The sequence below is a fragment of the Myxine glutinosa genome, chromosome 10 (genome assembly GCF_964187855.1).
Source record: "Myxine glutinosa chromosome 10, kmMyxGlut1.1, whole genome shotgun sequence".
NCBI lineage: Eukaryota > Metazoa > Chordata > Myxini > Myxiniformes > Myxinidae > Myxine > Myxine glutinosa.
The window spans coordinates 116,835,668-116,853,925 of NC_136270.1; the positions used below are offsets into that span (position 1 = coordinate 116,835,668).

The following is an 18,258-nucleotide window of genomic DNA, read 5'->3' on the forward strand; positions in this document are numbered from 1 at the left end:
GAAAAGTTTACAAATGTTTAGCTTTTATCTGCTGGACCTAAAGTAAATGGCCAAGACATGCATTTCAATAAAAAAGACAAAGTCCTGTTCAATCTCAACGATTATTATGGAAATAACTAAAACTGGCGCGATCATTAAGTTCGTAGCCGAGTAAATAAGTCTGTGATTAATATGAAGAATTTTTTTACATTTTCCCAAATATTTAACAACCATTTCCATCTTTGTAATCCTTCAATATGTACAAATTGCTCTTTGTTGGCCCTTTAACGTGTTTAAAAGATACAATCCGAGTTTTTATCGAAATCAAAACTTTTATGAAAGTAAAAGTTGAAAAGGTGATCAAAAGGGTCATGGAATTGAAACAAAATCTTTAATCCATTATTTGGTTTTCGACACCCATTATCTGAGCATCCACAAAGGACTGGAAGGATATATTTTACAGGTTAATTGTGCATTCCCCTTTAAGCTATCTAGTCAAGGTTCGAATCCCGCTCCAAGGGGCTAGAGCAAAGGGGATGTCACCTACATAAAAGATTATTGCAATTAGTTTTGGGAAAACACGTAATTAATGTTGAGGTAAGATGTTCCACATTGTGTCAGCAAACAAGAGTCATATTGAGTGTTGAGAGGACATTCTAATGTACCCTACTCTGTTACAGAGCATCGTTTCTGCTGAAGCAGCTTCTTGGCAAGGGTTATACTGGCTGGTTTGCCATTGCCATCCCAGCAGTGGTTAGTGCAGGAATTTGGAATTTATTCATGGTGCCGGCTATAGCTCGCCGACACTTTGTACAGAATGCTGTGAGGTCTTCGACGTCCACCAACTAATGATGGGACGCCTATTTAACATGCATCCTAGGGACGGCACATGCATTGATGATTCACCAGCATTCTTTGCACCGTCCTCCCCTTCTTTGCACAGTGCTCCCCTTCCTTGCGCCGTCTCGTCTCCCCTTCCTTGCGCCGTCTCGTCTCCCCTTCCTTGCGCCGTCTCGTCTCCCGTTCCTTGCGCCGTCTCGTCTCCTGTTCCTTGCGCCGTCTCGTCTCCCGTTCCTTGCGCCGTCTCGTCTCCCGTTCTTTGCGCCGTCTCGTCTCCCGTTCTTTGCGCCGTCTCGTCTCCCGTTCTTTGCGCCGTCTCGTCTCCCGGTCTTTGCGCCATCTCGTCTCCCGTTCTTTGCGCCGTCTCGTCTCCCGTTCTTTGCGCCGTCTCATCTCCCGTTCTTTACGCCGTCTCGTCTCCCGTTCTTTGCGCCGTCTCGTCTCCCGTTCTTTGCGCCGTCTCGTCTCCCGTTCTTTGCGCCGTCTCGTCTCCCGTTCTTTACGCCGTCTCGTCTCCCGTTCTTTGCGCCGTCTCGTCTCCCGTTCTTTGCGCCGTCTCATCTCCCGTTCTTTGCGCCGTCTCGTCTCCCGTTCTTTGCGCCGTCTCGTCTCCCGTTCTTTGCGCCGTCTCGTCTCCCGTTCTTTGCGCCGTCTCGTCTCCCGTTCTTTGCGCCGTCTCGTCTCCCGTTCTTTGCGCCGTCTCGTCTCCCGTTCTTTGCGCCGTCTCGTCTCCCGTTCTTTGCGCCGTCTCGTCTCCCGTTCTTTGCGCCGTCTCGTCTCCCGGTCTTTGCGCCGTCTCGTCTCCCGTTCTTTGCGCCGTCTCGTCTCCCGTTCTTTGCGCCGTCTCGTCTCCCGTTCTTTGCGCCGTCTCATCTCCCGTTCTTTGCGCCGTCTCGTCTCCCGTTCTTTGCGCCGTCTCGTCTCCCGTTCTTTGCGCCGTCTCGTCTCCCGTTCTTTGCGCCGTCTCGTCTCCCGTTCTTTGCGCCGTCTCGTCTCCCGTTCTTTGCGCCGTCTCGTCTCCCGTTCTTTGCGCCGTCTCGTCTCCCGGTCTTTGCGCCGTCTCGTCTCCCGTTCTTTGCGCCGTCTCATCTCCCGTTCTTTGCGCCGTCTCGTCTCCCGTTCTTTGCGCCGTCTAGTCTCCCATTCTTTGCGCCGTCTCCCCTTCTTTGCACCTGTTATGTCTGCACACTGGCATATTACATCAGTGCTGTGAATTAATGTTTGCTTTACGACGATGAAATTTTACGGCACCCGCCATGTTGGGCTGGAGTTGACCGACGTTACGTGCGTGATTCAAGCAGTCTGTTCAAAACGCATCTATGCGGACGTATCCCTTCTTTAACACAACAATTGGCGACGAGAATGGCTGAATTTTTCTTCTTCCACCACCTCCTTTCCTCGCTTTGCCAGGAGAGCCTCCCGTGCCGTGGACTCACTGGATTCGGTCCTTTGAAACTTGTATTATCGAGCTCAGCTTGAATGATGTGAGCGATGCATGAAAGAAAGCTTTGCTGCTCCAATGCCTGTTTGCGGAAGGCAAGCGGATATTTGGGATGCTGTGTACTGCTTACGCATTCGCTACGGCCGTGGCCCTCCTGGAAACACACTTCTCAGCCACACAGTGTGTTCTTCTCCAGCAGTTTCTCTTCAGACAGCGTCAACAACTGCCGGGTGAGTCAGTGCACCAGTACGTTGTGAACTTGAGAGGCTTAGCTTGCTCTTGTAAATTCGGGCCCCTGCAAGATGAGATGATTTGGGACTTGCTCATCGAAAAACGTCAAGTGCGAAAGTGTGCGGGAGACTTTTACGAGAACCAAACTATTTATCCCTTTCAAAAGCTGTGGAAATTGCATTTCAAGTGGAGTCCTCTACCGACTGTGCAGCTCAACTTGCTGCTTTGCAGACTTCCCCCTGCACAGGCACACAGCAGGCAGCACAGATTCTGCAGCAGCCTGATACTGATAGCCTCGCTAAAACAGACCCTGGCCCATCTGCGCAGCAAATGCAACGGCAGCGTGCACACCCCCCAGAGCGCTGTTGTAACTGTGGCTCTGCTTTCCATGCTACGCGAGCACCAGATTGTCCTACATGTAGGCAGATAAGCAGGAACTGTTGCAAACTAAATCATTTTTCTAAAGTGTGTCGCTCTGCCCCTGCTATGACACCAGCACCACAAAGGCCTCAACTTCCCCACACAGCGCACACCATGAAACACAATGTGTGCTCCAGACCAGTGGCTTTCAAGATCTGTGCCGTTCAGCTCGATGATGTGTGTGAGCCCCTGCTATTGGACACAGCAGTTGCAGTATCTCTGCTCAACCTGGTCAGCGGCAAAACTGGGCCTCCAGCAATGCCACTCGTCTGGCCAACACAGCCGTGGGAACATATTCAACTCGACATTTGTGGTGAAACCCATAGTGTCCCTCATCACCAGCGCTTTATGGTGGTGGCCTATGACCTGCACTCCAAATAGCCAGAAGTGACCCCCATGGGGACAGTCACTACTCGAGCAATAGTGGACATCCTGGACATGCTCTTTGCAGCTGGGGGCTACCTCAGACCATCACCACCGACAATGGGCCTCAATTAACCTCAGTAGAGTTTTCTTCATTCTTGGGAGGACCGTGGGGTTTGCCACATCCACACATTATTCTACCATCCCCAGGCTAATGGGGAAATAGAGCGTTTCAATCAAACGCTGAAGAACAGCATCCGAGCACACCTGGCCCAGGGCTGCACTTTTCAAACGGCTTTACTCCAGACACTGCTACACTACAGAGCGACGCAACACTCCACCACCGAGGTCTCACCAGCATCAGTGATGGTTGGCCGTGAGCTGCAGCTGCCCCTGGATAGGCTCTGGCACTCAGCAGCTCAGGCTATGGCTCACAACACTCAGGCGGCGGTTAACAAGCACCAACGCCAGATGAAGCAGCACTTTGACAGGGCAAACAGGGTTAAGATTCCCACCATAGAGGTCTCGGATTGGGTCAGAACCCGTCGCCCTCACCATGACAACAAACTGTGCTCCTTCTGGTCCTTGCCCCTTCGTCAGCTGGGCCGAGCTACATTCCAGCTGACTGATGGCTCCCGTTGGCAAGCTCGCCAGCTACGGAAGGTGCCGGATCCTTCGGATTTGTGTGGATGCGCCTGCCTCCTTGTCTATACATGAAGCGTCGCTGGATGCACTTGCAGCCCTGCCAGCCACCCTGCCGGTTGCTGCACCACTGGACATGCCTGCTTAGTGCTTCCCCATTGCCTGAGCTGCATCCTCCACCGGATGGGCCTCAATATCGGCCGTCCAGGTTACCTACGGGACTATGTATCCAGCTTCCATGCCTAAACTTTCCAAAGGAGGGGGGAATGTTATGTCTGCACACTGCCATGTTACGTCAGTGCTGTGAATTAATGTTTGCTTTATGACGATGATGTTTTACGGCACCCACCATGTTGGGCTGGAGTTGACCGACGTTACCTGCTGATTAAAGCAGTCTTTTCGAAACTCATCTATGCGGTCATGTCCCTTCATTAACAACAGCACCATCTCCCATTCTCCCTTTGTAAGAATGAAGACCACAAGCTGTGAAGTTCAAAATAATGTTTTACCAAAACTAATAGTCACAGTTCAAGATCATCTGAAAGAAGTAAAACACCGATATAGTCAGGTTCACCATGTTAACAAATATAATTTCTTTCAAAATTTTGGGATTAGCAAACCTGTACATTTTTGGAATCTTCAGAGCATGGAGAATCCGAAAATCAATGTTGGCATTTGCACAGACACCTGCATGGCCGCCATTTTGGATTTTGAAAATGGCCGCCATAAAATACATATTTTGCGCGATCTCGGTTTCTAGTCAACCTAGAGACTTAATGAAATATGCTAATCCTATGTTTTCTGGGTCAAGGAATCCAATAAAGGCCTCAAAATAGTGCTCAGGATTATAGAAAAGCAACAAACAAAGGTAATTGAAAACCATTGTCTTTATATTTGTGATATAACTGTATTACATAATACATGATATTGCAAGTCCTTTGAAGTTATAGGTTGTTATAGGAAGTTATAGGTAGTATCAGATTGAACTATAAGTCCTATACACAGGATCTACGAGGTCTATACCGTTCAGGAATATGCTTTTACAGATCTTCATCACTGTCCTGAGTGTCATTTTCGCAAAGGTGTCTACGCAAATGCCAACATTAATTTTTGGATTCCTCATGCTCTGAATATTCCAAAAATGTATAGTTTTGCTAATCTACCAAAATTTTGAACGAAAAAACATAGTGAACCTGACTAATTAAGTAACTGTAAAAAAACTGATTAGCAACATTTTTTAAATGCATAACATTCAATCATGGGATGTCAAACAGTTGCAGGAGTTGTCGTTGTTTTTGTTGTTGTTGCGTCTATCTGTGCTACACAGTGGTAAACTTGACGGAGGGCATTACTATGTTCTTATTCCAATATCCAATGGTTTCATGGCTGATCGAGAGACTGAGTGCGCACATCAGAGTGAGAAACACTTTGTGAATGTAATGGTGTGGTATGGTGTTCTTTAAAGTAGCTCCCGTAGAATTTGTGATGAAATAGATTTTTGTGCTTTTCTGTATTTAATTGGGGGTCAAACTATAAGGAAATTATGGGGTTCAAATTTTCCTGGCCCTGGGTCCGTTTCCAGGGGGCCTTTTCCGGCCCAACCCACCCCCTCCCCCCGGGACTAGTTCTGCTTAAAATGAACCTACTTTCATAATCTTGGTCGTTTTTGATGATGATGAATCCATTTTTGACACTTTTAAAGCGACATATACATTCATTGACCCCCTGTCAATTGCAGGGTCGGGGGTTGGGGGGGGGGGGGGGTTCCGTCAATGGACCCCCACCCTGTAATAACCCTGCGCTTATCTTGGGTAAATAAGAAATCAACGTGTCCGACATTGAATTGATTGTGGGATTTTTTTATTAAATCAAAATGAGTCAATACATGACATCCTGAGCGATCTACAAAGTGTATCATCAAGGGACCAGACTTAAACTGAACTGTCTGATGAGATGATCCAGCGATTTTTGCACAAGACTATATATATTGTTACGGATCGCGGTTTAGATGTTATGATGGGCCGAGCGGATGGTCCACCGCGACCTAACAGTTCCCCCGATTCTTCCCCAACTCACCCGATTCCACCCGACGTTGACCAAATCGCGCTATGCTAAATCAATGATGGAAAGGACACACCGACTGGGATAGATGAAACGACGCAAGGGGTACAGTTCTCAAGACCTCCGGAGGAGGATATAATTAGTGGTGGATAAAAGGGGTAGATTACAAGGTAGAGTGAGGTAAAAGACACAGAAGAGATGGGCACTTAAATACACTCTTATTTTATCCCAGACAGACCACAGACAAACGGGACAAGGCTGACTTACACAGGGATTGATGGCAGGGAAGGACAGGCAGTCGATAGCACAAGGTGCACCTTGGCTCGGGGACAGGATAAAGCACGGTCCAAAAGATGCAGGGAGGCCTCACAGCGCTCGGAGGTGGCGTCTTTCTTTCTCCAAGCTCAGCGCGCATCTGACGTCACCTCCCTCTTCCTGCGCATGCTCAGCGGGGAGTCACACGCCCTCGGCTGGTTGGCTCCGCCCCAGATGGGACCGGTCCGCCGCTCCCATTGGGTGCGGGGGTTACCGGGCTCCGCCCTTGACGAGGAGCTGACAGGGAGCCCCTATTTGGTAACCCCGTCGAGCACATGTTCGATGGCGGCTCGTTGGAAAGGCCTGGTGCCCTCCCAACACCCCCTACCAACCAAGCCGGAGTGAGGACGCGCACTCCCCGCGCTCGCCGCTGCTGTTGTTGTTGGTGTTGTTGTTGCTGAACCGTGAGGAAGAGCTGCGGGGAGGTATTGGGAGGTCCTAAACTTCCTAACGGTGCCATACAATCACATTCTGGTGCAACGAAGAGTCAGAATTAATGGAAACGAGTCCTTAACTGACATAGACTAAGAATAACTAGCAAGATGTCCTATAGTTGTCTACGTGAGATGCGGTGGACCTGGATGCGACATTTAATGGGGGGAAATAGGGGGAGGTCGGGTCTACAGAGTGTTGTTTACAGAAAATGGGACTAGGGAATGGGGGATTGGGGATAGTTGGGAAGTATTGAGGAAATAGGGGAATATTTACAAGCGGATATGGATGGATGCAAATCCCATATCCGCAACAATATATATATATGAAATAAAAACCTGAAAACACCAATCACAATGTACACCTTTATTATTGAGTTTGTTTCACAATGAAATCCAACTCGGATGAAAAACATGCTTTACAAGAATTGTTGTAAAAATTGGCAATGTACCTTCGGTTTGTCCTTTTTTGATAAACTCAGAATGTTTTAATTTACACAAGTACATAGTAATATAAAAAATATAAAAAAATCAAAACCAAGAACGTAATTATTTATCATCCTTGTCCTTATCCACGTCAATCATCATCACATTAAACTGTTTGCTGATTTATTAATCATCCTCGTGGGTATCATCCTTAATTACGTTTCCACAATCACTGCCATAGCACTTTCAGAGAGAAGTACAGAGAAGTCTGTTCTTGAAGTAGCTGCACCTTCCTTTACACCCTGATTTACATGCACCTTTTGTCGGTTCAATCACAGCTCAAGGGGTGGGCAGGGCGAGACACCTCACTGGAGCAAGGTGGAGCATAAACGCCTTCCTTAACATTCCAACCATTTTCTTCAATGGGAGGAAGAGCCGGACAGTTGGTAGTGTATGACTTGTCACACATGGCAATGTAATGTGCACGTGTGATATGTGGTAGTAAGGCAGCACGAGTAGGAGGTAACATCTCTCCCTCCAAGTTCTTGGAACGAAACATTTCCCATCTTGGAGCTCGTTGGGTTGTGGGATCTGCCGAGGAGTACACGTGGCAGATGAAATTGAGAGAGGTGCTTGGACAGTCTGCTGAAACCCATCTTCCTTCTTTGGTTGATGCTTCACCTGATGATCAGTTCGGGTATTTTGGATGAGGAACTGGCAAGCGACGTCAACAACTTTGTCTACTTCTTCATTGCGAATTCCAGAAACTTTGAGAACATGTCGGCCAAAGATGAGACGAGTGAGGAAGAACTGGAGGAGCGAAGGATTCTCAAGTCTTCAAAGCTACCGTTGAATGACTAGTTTCGGTACTCCATCTCCTCTCGTTGAATGTTTGCCATGCTCTTCAAGTGGTCAATTGTGTCGTCATTATCCAGCATCACAGACCGAAGTTCCATGGCAATGCTAACTGATGTTGGGAGGACGAGATTGTAGGTAGGTACATAGGTACATACAGAAATGCGAGGTACAAATTGTGTACAAATGCGTACAAATTGTAGCGAGGTACATACAGAAATGGTTTGCCGAGATCGGTGTGGAAGAACTTGACTGGCCTGCACAGAGCCCTGACCTCAACCCCATCTAACACCTTTGGGATGAATTGGAATGCCGACTGCGAGCCAGGCCTCATTACCCAACATCAGTACCCGACCTCACTAATGCTCTTGTGGCTGAATGGAAGCAAATCCCCGCAGCAATGTTCCAACATCTAGTGGAAAGCCTTCCTGGAAGAGTCGAGGCTGTTATAGCAGCAAAGGGGGGACCAACTCCATATGAATGCCATGAATTTTGAATGAGATGTTCAATGTTCGGGTGTCCGCATACTTTTGGTCATGTAGTGTATTTGGATTATTTAGTAGTCTCTTGCTTGAGGTATCACCCTCAGTGCAGATGATGCATACACTGCTTGACATGATGATTAGAATAACTCACCTGAAACAGAAAAAAACAACAGCATTAGCATGTTCCAAAAATTCCTCAAAATAAAACAACATTCCTAAAATGGGTTCATAATCAGTGGAGATAGACGAGTTCAGTCCTGGATTGGGGGTGGGGGGCTCCAGAATGAGATCGAGGGACAGGAAAATTTGAATCCCATCATTTTTCAACATCTAGACTCCAAATCAAACTGAAAATGCAAAAAAAAAAATTTTTGGCACACAAATCCTACGGGATTACACTCCATACCACACTATAAACTGAAGGTGGAGTATTCACATCATTTGGACTTCCATAAATTATCCAATACGTGCTGCATTTACCCATTTTTGTAATAAATGATCGCATAAAGGTTGAAATAATCGTACAAATACGATAATCATCGTACGTTTGGCAACCCTCGCCCGACCTCTCAGACTCAACCCGCCGATCCAACAGTGAAGCCGCAACTTCGTGTGAGGAGATGTAGTCGGCGGTGGTTTTGTGAGGGGTGTATTACGCTTTTAATCGATTAATCTGCATAGTTTATTTTTTTCCCCTTGTAAATAATATCAATTACAATGAAGTGCGTTATAAAGGAAAAATGTAAAGAGAAGCTGTTTGATTTGAATTTTTTAAAATAATAATTCGGTATTTACTTCCATGGCGGTAAAGTTCAAACAAGGAAACGTTTGTGTGCAGCCCGGCTTGCGTGATTCGGCCTTGCTGCTCTTTTATTGAACCATTTATAAAACTTTCATGGAACAACGTCCCAGTTGTTTGTATTATGGCGACAGAGCTTTTAGTAATTTCATCGGCTTCGAGTGATGAGGACGATTCTCCATTGCCTCAGATCCTTCCATTGCGAGAGCGCTTGAGGGAAAGATTGCAGGCAGAACTGTTAGCGCGAGGTAAGGCGGGTTTCTTTACCTTTCCTTTAGATTGCTCGGGTTGAGTGTTTATCACTCGGTTTAAGAAGAGGAGGGGAGGAGAAAAAGAGGGAGAAGAGAGGAAAGAGGTGGGACAGTGAGGGGGGGCGGGAAGTTAGTTTGGGGGGGGGGGAGTTGGGGGCGGGAAGTTCGTTGGGGGGGGGGGGAGTTCGTTAGGGGGGGGGGGGCGGGAAGTTCGTTTAGGGGGGGGGGGGCGGGAAGTTCGTTTGGGGGGGGCGGGAAGTTCGTTTGGGGGGGGGGGCGGGAAGTTCGTTTGGGGGGGGCGGGAAGTTCGTTTGGGGGGGGGGGGGCGGGCAGTTCGTTGGGGGGGGGGGGAAGTTCGTTTGGGGGGGGGAGTTCGTTTGGGGGGGGGGGGAGTTCGTTTGGGGGGGGTGGGAAGTTCGTTTGGGGGGGGGGGCGGGAAGTTCGTTTGGGGGGGGGGCGGGAAGTTCGTTTGGGGGGGGGCGGGAAGTTCGTTTGGGGGGGGGGGCGGGAAGTTCGTTTGAGGGGGGGCGGGAAGTTCGTTGGGGGGGGGGCGGGGAGTTCGTTTGGGGGGGGGAGTTCGTTTGGGGGGGGCGGGAAGTTCGTTGGGGGGGGGGTTCGTTTGGGGGGGGGAAGTTCGTTTGGGGGGGCGGGAAGTTCGTTTGGGGGGGGGGGGGAGTTCGTTTGGGGGGGGGAGTTCGTTTGGGGAGGGGGGTCGTTTGGGGGGGGGGGGGAGTTCGTTTGGGGGGGGGGGGGGAGTTCGTTTGGGGGGGCGGGAAGTTCGCTTGGGGGGGCGGGAAGTTCGTTTGGGGGGGGTTCGTTTGGGGGGGGCGGGAAGTTCGTTTGGGGGGCGGGAAGTTAGTTTTGGGGGGGCAGGGAGCCGGTTTTGGGGGGACGGGACGGGAAGCCAGTTTTGGGGGGGGTGGGGGCATTTTGGGGGGGGCAGTTTTGGGGGGAGGGAAGTCAGTTGGGGGGCGTTTTGGGGGGGTGAGCTTGGGGGGGAGGGGGAGGGAAGTGAGCTTGGGGGGGAGGGGGTAGGAAGTGAGCTTGGTGGGGAGGGGGTTGGAAGTGAGCTTGGGAGGGGGTGGGAAGTGAGCTTGGTGGGGAGGGGGTGGGAAGTGAGCTTGGTGGGGAGGGGGTGGGAAGTGAGCTTGGTGGGGAGGGGGTGGGGAGGGGGTGGGAAGTGAGCTTGGTGGGGAGGGGGTGGGAAGTGAGCTTGGTGGGGAGGGGGTGGGAAGTGAGCTTGGTGGGGAGGGGGTGGGAAGTGAGCTTGGTGGGGAGGGGGTGGGAAGTGAGCTTGGTGGGGAGGGGGTGGGAAGTGAGCTTGGTGGGGAGGGGGTGGGAGGTGAGTTTGGGGGGGGCGGGAGGTGAGTTTGGGGGGGCGGGAGGTGAGTTTGGGGGGGCGGGAGGTGAGTTTGGGGTGGCGGGAGGTGAGTTTGGGGTGGCGGGAGGTGAGGTTTGTGGGGGGCGGGAGGTGAGGTTTGTGGGGGGCGGGAGGTGTGGTTTGTGGGGGGTGGGAGGTGAGGTTTGTGGGGGGTCGAAGGTTAGTTTGGGGGGCGGGAGGTGAGCTTGGGGGGGCGGGAGGTGAGCTTGGGGGTGGCGGGAGGTGAGCTTGGGGGTGGCGGGAGGTGAGCTTTGGGGTGGCGGGAGGTGAGCTTGGGGGTGGCGGGAGGTGAGCTTGGGGGTGGCGGGACGTGAGCTTGGGGGTGGCGGGAAGTGAGCTTGGGGGTGGCGGGAGGTGAGCTTGGGGGTGGCGGGAGGTGAGCTTGGGGGTGGCGGGAGGTGAGCTTGGGGGTGGCGGGAGGTGAGCTTGGGGGTGGCGGGAGGTGAGTTTGGGGGGGGCAGAAAGTGAGTTTGGGGTGCAGAAAGTGCGTTTGGGGGGCGGGAAGTGAGTTTGGGGGGTGGGAAGTGAGTTTGGGGGGTGGGAAGTGAGTTTGGGGGGTGGGAAGTGAGTTTGGGGGGGTGGGAAGTGAGTTTGGGGGGGTGGGAAGTGCGTTTGGGGGAGTAGGTGGAAAGTGGGTGGGTGAGTGAGTTCGTTCGTTGTAGTGAGTGGTGGGGGCGGAAAGAGAATGAGTGCTGGGGGGGGGGGGGGGTTGGAAGAGAGTGAGTCGTGGGTGGGGTGGGCACAGGGTGAGTGAGTTGGGGTGTGTGTATGTGTGATGTGTCAATGTGTCAGGGAGTCAGGGAGGGAGAGTGGGTGAGAAGAAGAACTCCTTCAAACTTGGCACTGCTCCCCTGATCAATGTCCAGAGGAATTCTGCCAATTAAGGATTTATATACATAGTAACTAAAGTTCAGCTGTTATCCTTGTATTGTCTTTAGAATCCATATCTGTAAACTACCTGTAATTGGATGGATTTATGTTATTCCTCCAAGGCTTAAAATTTGTCTCAATCACAGTATTATCAATTAGTTGTGTGACTGTTCCTTACCTGTATAACAGTTTATTTAAAAATGAAAAGCTTTTTATTTTTAAATTTTCGATACTTTTCAGTGGATATGGAAGAGACAAGATCATTTCAAAGTATTAAATCCAAGGTTAAATGCTTTGAATTTGCATTGCAATAATAAAAACTAGAACGACACTCGGTAGAGCGCACACCTCCGCCAGGCTGAACGATTTACGTTTTGTATCCCACTTATCGGCTGGATCAGGATCCTGACCTGAATCAAAATCTGATCGGCTTGTTCTTGTCACCGAACCAACTCGTCCAAAACTTTTTGAACTATCATGCTATAACCGTATATCGTTTTGGCCCCATCACTCAATGGTGAAGAATCACTTAGAAAATAAATAATTCCAATAGCCGGATCCTTATTCGATCTTCACCAAAATGGGATCATTTCGTCCCTCATTCACAACTCCCACAACCAAACTCTCCAAAAATTTTCAGCCGTATCTGTCCGCAACTTTTTGAGATATCCTTTTCGCAGACAGAGACGGGCAGGTTTGAAAACATAACCTCCATCCATCTTCTGTGGCAGAGGTAATAACAATAAATATTAAAAAATTAGCAATATTAATAAAAAATTTATGAACATGACCTATTGACCTTGTCTGTTGAACACCAGACTGTGTAACAAGCAAACATGGTGCATCGAGCCAAGAGTCTTCCCTTTCCTCTATTCCTGGCCCCGTGAGCCATGGTGCATCCACGCGAGATGCTCAAAAGGACGTACCTCTCACCTTAGCATCGGAAAGCAGCAATGTCTGCATCTTTCCTCGACAAAACGATGCGGAAAAAGGTATCACTTTATTCTTTACTCTTCGAATCCTTTTCCTGGCATTCTGACGGTCGTGCTCGATGTTCCCCTTGAAAGCACAAATACTGTAATATTTTCTCATGACCTTTGTAGAATCACACTATCTGGCATTGCTGTGTTAAAAGTACATTCCTATTTGATTCTTCTTTCATCACAATAGAAGAACTTCACTAATGCCTTTTTTTTGTGCCCACCTTTGTTCCGAAAGCCCCACCTGGGCCACAAGCACGGGGCCCCAAATCGAAGGCTGTGGAAACCCATGTGGCTCGAGTGGAGGATTCTCTTGGGTCCGGACCTGGAAGAGGGCGCAGCAAGGTGTCGACATCAACTCGGAGATGTCAAGATGCTGAGCTGTTGGAACGACGTGCCAAAGCCGCAGAATTCAAGGCAATGAAGCCCCAAGAATGCATGAGCTATATAACCGTGCACTTAGACACCAGTAAGTCCGAAAGCAATTTGTTACCCTCGCCAGAGGAGAGGGTATTGCATTTGAGTCCGTTTGTTTGTCTGTTTGTCCGCACAGAATAAATATGATTTTCTCTGCAACCGTTCGTCCGATTGACAGGAAACGTTCACCACAGGTGCACCTCCTCCTGTATTTTTAAAGGATAATTATGACGTCATGTCTGGTGGTACGGGCACCATCTTGGATAAACCGAAAAACTTTGCACCTCTATATCTCTGAAAGCTCATTGTAAATAACTCTCCATGGGGAATAACATATGTTAATGATGATCTCATAATTCGACAAGTACAAAACTTCATCCGATCAGATGCAATTTCTTGAACGCCATCTAAGGATAAATTGGGGAAGAAATTTTGTTTTATTACTTCATAGGTCATGTGGTTCGGCCACCATATTTGTTTTAACACAAAATCCTTAAAAACTGGCTTGGTCTGCAATCTCTGATTGCTCTTTCTTGTTTTTTTCTGTTATTGAATTGTCATTCACTTGGTTGGGTACATCGCATTTATGGAAAATGATGTGGTGCGTATCTATTTTTCAATCCTTTCGTGGTTATGTTATGAGGTGATGTTTTCCATGGCAGGGTTGCTGGAGGGAGCAGGAGGTGCGATGGTGTTGAGCGTTCTGCAAACCATGTCGTCAAAGTACTCGATCGAGTTGCAGGCAATCAGCCGCAGCGTACGCTGGAGCCGCTGCTTACCCCGGCCTACCAGCGGGGACGCATCGGTACGGACTTGGAAAAAATAAATAAAAGAATAAGTTGTATTTGCACAATTAAAAATGGCGTGGGCACAAACCTGACGCATTCTGAGCTGGGACGGCCATCTCTTGTCAAAATAGTTGGTGCACCTTTTTTGCTTTCACATGAATGAATGAATGAATGATCGTTTTAAGGCCATTTTCCCCGCTAGAGCGGGCGTTAGCCTTGCGGGCCCCATGACAATCATGGTTCCCTGTTTGAGGCAATGTTTTTATGGCCGGATGCCCTTCCTGACGCCAACCCTTAGTCGCCTCTTACGATGCACGGGGATACGGTGTACCTATTCTAAACCGGGGTACGCACCGGGATCATTCATCCCAGCAAGCTGGTACTCAATTTGCCGACCTCGGAAGGATGACAGGCTGAGTCAACCCCCCTGGCGTTAATTCAGCGATCGACCGGGATTCGAACCCAGGATCCTCGGATCCCAAGCCGGCACCCTAACTGCTAAGCGAACACCAGGCTTTCACATGAGGATGGTTATTTTTAAAGTTACTTTTTTTTGCAAGTTCAGTATTCTTGTGCTCGATATTATGAATAAATAGTTGTTCAGAAAGGTGTTTCACTTGCATGTCGGAATCCGAGCCGCGTGCCTGAGTCCTCGCCGCTTGCAGCCTATTATAGATTTTATCCATCTCATTGTAATTTTTCCGGTTACCTAACCAGGTCTGTTTGTGGACCACCGACAGACGTATCCTGTTGATGAGGATCCAGTGGCAATAGCTGGTGTAGCACGTGGTTCCCGATCCCATACCAGTGAAGGCTTTTGTACTTGGCACAAGTCCTCTATAACACGAGTGTGTACTTTGCCAACTTTTTGAGGAGCTGTGACAACTGGATGGCTTGTGACAGCAGGATGTTGACGATTATTCGTACCATCGCATCCCAATTTAAACAGCTCGCATGAATGAAGGCTGTAGTTTAATTCGTATTTTTATTATTCAGGAGAGAGGTGAGAGAATGCAGGCGAGTGTTAAGGTAATGCAATGTTAATGAACGCTTTTGTTGGAGAGGTGATGCTTAATGCATTTTCCATCTGCTCGTAAAGTAAGCCATAAAAAAAGTTTCCCATATCATTGGCCCTTCTGCACGCAGTTTATAATTGTATATAAATTCAAACCTTTCCTAACCGATTATAATTGCATGCCCCTTATTGCCCACCTGGACTTTAGTCCAGTGAGCTTATGCGATCAAGCAGTGTCTGTCGGTCATTCAGTCAGTCAGTGAGTCTGTAAATCAGTCATTATCGCTTGCTCCAAACACATGATTTTGATGAAACTTAGCCACAAGCTGCATATTCTGATGCCTAACGAAGGTTTATTGATCACATCAAAATCTGCACTCATTGAGGGGGATTGCAGGGGGTTGGGGGTGTTTGCTCCTCCAAAATAAGTATTTGCTCTCTTTTCTGAAACTACACACACGATTTTGATGAAACTTGATTACAACCGTCATCGCCCATGATGTACCAAAGTTTGCTCACGGCATTAAAAATATCAGAATCTGGTGGGGGGTTTGTGGGGGGGAGGGGTTTGAGTGACTGTTGCTCCTGATCCAGGTGGGGCTTCAGGATCGACGGTCCTATTTTTTTTACCTGGATTGGAAATCACATTGCTTTTCACCTGCAGTTAAAGGACAGATTTCGAACATTCACTTTGTGGAGAGGTCGTTGATCATTTTTTTAATATAAAGGTTCTGTATTATTTGCATTTGTGATGTTTAGATGGCCATGCAATGTGATGACCATATTTGGAATAAGGATGGTTTCGTACTTGTGTTGAAACAGCTTGGGAAGAGTGAGGAAGAGGCCCAGCTTTTGGTGTTGATACCGACCCTGGATTTTATCAGGATGGTTCGTGCTTACAAAGAGGTGGGTTATCAATGCACTGAACTTGTCATTTGCATGGACGGTAATTTGGAATGATAATTACAAGGAATTTTTTTCAATAAATGGTCTAAGGCTCGTAATTGTGCTGACATGTGTGCCCGCATGCACACACACACACACACACACACACACACACACACACACACACACACACACACACACACACACACACACACACACACACACATATACACACACACACACACACACACACACATATATTGTCGCGCGATCCCTTCGGTTAACCACAGGGCTCGCGGATGACCAAACGGGCTTACTTGAGGCGACGACCAAATAAGGATTTGACTACAAGCACGGGGAGGAAGAATGAAGAGGAAGAAGCGGAAGCGCGTACCTGAAGGAAATGAACTCAAACGGGAATCCGGGTTTAAAAGGAAATGGAAAATAATACAAGGGTTTATTTGAAATAAAGATCGGGACAGGGAAACGCGATAATAAAATCTAATTCTAAATTGGGACGTCCCCACTCACACTTCGGATACGAGACGAAGGAAAATGAATTAATAAAATAACTGTCCCGTCGTGTACTTGTGCAATGTGGTGCGGCTTATCTTTGTCTGTAGTCGTGTCCGCCGTCCAACGCGGCTCCGAGTTCCGGCGCGCAGAAACCCTCCGTCCGCTTCGCCCACGCGCTCCGCCAGGCCCCGAGCGACCCGCCCCACTCCAGGCTCTTCATCGACGGCACACGAGGTCCTGCCCGCTCACAGCACCGAGCCTCGCTCCCGCACCAAAAGCACCGCGAAGGACCAAGCACCGCTCCAAGCTCCGAGCACCTAAAGATTCAGGGATGACGCCAACGACCACCAGTCCTCTCAATATGAGGAGACAAGAACGAAGAACGAACGGACCAGCACGACTGACGAGCACAAGCTGACCAGAGCGAAGACTGAATACCAAGGGCGAAGAGAGAAAATGTCGTCCAGCGAGTCCTTTTGTCACCTCGCGTGTGACGTCAATTCTGGCGCATTCCCAATCAGAGCCTTGTCTCTCGACCTCTCGAATGTTCTGCCTGCGCTGGTGCCCTCCCATTGGCCAAGTGCTTCCCGCCCTGTGGTGTTGCTCGCCCCTCCCCCTGGCCAATCAACAGTCCTCCTGGGCGTGGCTCCCAGCCTTGCTCGATGCTTGGTCGCCCACGCCGGTGTTGTACACGGCCGCTGCCTGCTTGTCTTTCCGGTCAGTCATTGTAAGGGGAGGGAATTATTTAATGTGTGCACTAAGGACCTATCTAAGTGTCTATATGAGAATGCATTGCCATAAGGGACACAGGTTTGGTGACAGAGGGGACGCCGAACAAAGGAATCTTATCCATAATCCCTGTACTACTTAGCACGCCCCGCCCCCTCGTGGCGGGGACACCAATACAGCTTATACCGACATCCGGCTGAACATATAACTTATTACAGGTAGATTCCCTGTCACGACAGTTGAGTACCTACCTATACAGATCTATATGACTATATATCACTCCACCCAAATTCATAACAATACACACACACACACACACACACACACACACACACACACACACACACACACACACACACACACACACACACACACACACACACACACACACACACTGCTACACACACACACTGGTACACACACACACACACACACTGGTACACACACACACACACACTGGTACACACACACACACACACACACACACACACACACACACACACACACACACACACACACACACTGGTACACACACACACACACTGGTATACACACACACACTCACTGGTACACACACACTCACTGGTACACACACACACACACACACACACACACACACACACACACACACACACACACACACACACACACACGTATATACACACACATGGAGGTGGATGCTTTGAGATCTGTTACATCTCTATTCTATCTTCTGAAACCCACTTGCATATCAGGCAACACCGACTTGCGCATGCGTGCACACATACACGCCCGTGTGTGTGTGTGTGTGTGTGTGTGTGTCTGTGTGTGTGTGTGTGTGTGTGTGTGTGTGTGTGTGTGTGTGTGTGTGTGTGTGTGTGTGTGTGTGTGTGTGTGTGTGCACGCACGCACGCGTATGCGTAAGTACACCCCATGTAAAGTTCTGACTTTTTCAACATATTTCAACGTACAGCTATTTGATCTTCATTTCAACAATATTTATAGATAAAGGTGATATAATTGAACAAATATCATGAAACATTTACATTTTGTAGTCCATTGTATAATTTAAATAAACATAAATGCAAATTTTGCATGTGGAAAAAGTAAGTACACCCCTACATTTATCACTACTTCAAATACTTAAAATTAGAATCAG

At 48.7% G+C, this 18,258-nt stretch overlaps 1 protein-coding gene across 1 annotated transcript in view; it reads left to right on the forward strand.

Moving 5' to 3' along the window:
* Window positions 1-9,302: 9,302 nt before the first annotated feature.
* The window catches only part of LOC137433839 (structure-specific endonuclease subunit EME1), a 39,567-nt gene continuing 30,611 nt past the window's right edge, over window positions 9,303-18,258 (forward strand). The window contains exons 1-5 of the mRNA XM_068126230.2: window positions 9,303-9,536; window positions 12,609-12,782; window positions 13,009-13,239; window positions 13,850-13,992; window positions 15,813-15,896. Of these exons, the coding sequence (XP_067982331.2) occupies window positions 9,413-9,536; window positions 12,609-12,782; window positions 13,009-13,239; window positions 13,850-13,992; window positions 15,813-15,896 (756 nt within the window). The 5' untranslated portion in view covers window positions 9,303-9,412. The remainder of the gene's footprint in view (window positions 9,537-12,608; window positions 12,783-13,008; window positions 13,240-13,849; window positions 13,993-15,812; window positions 15,897-18,258) is intronic.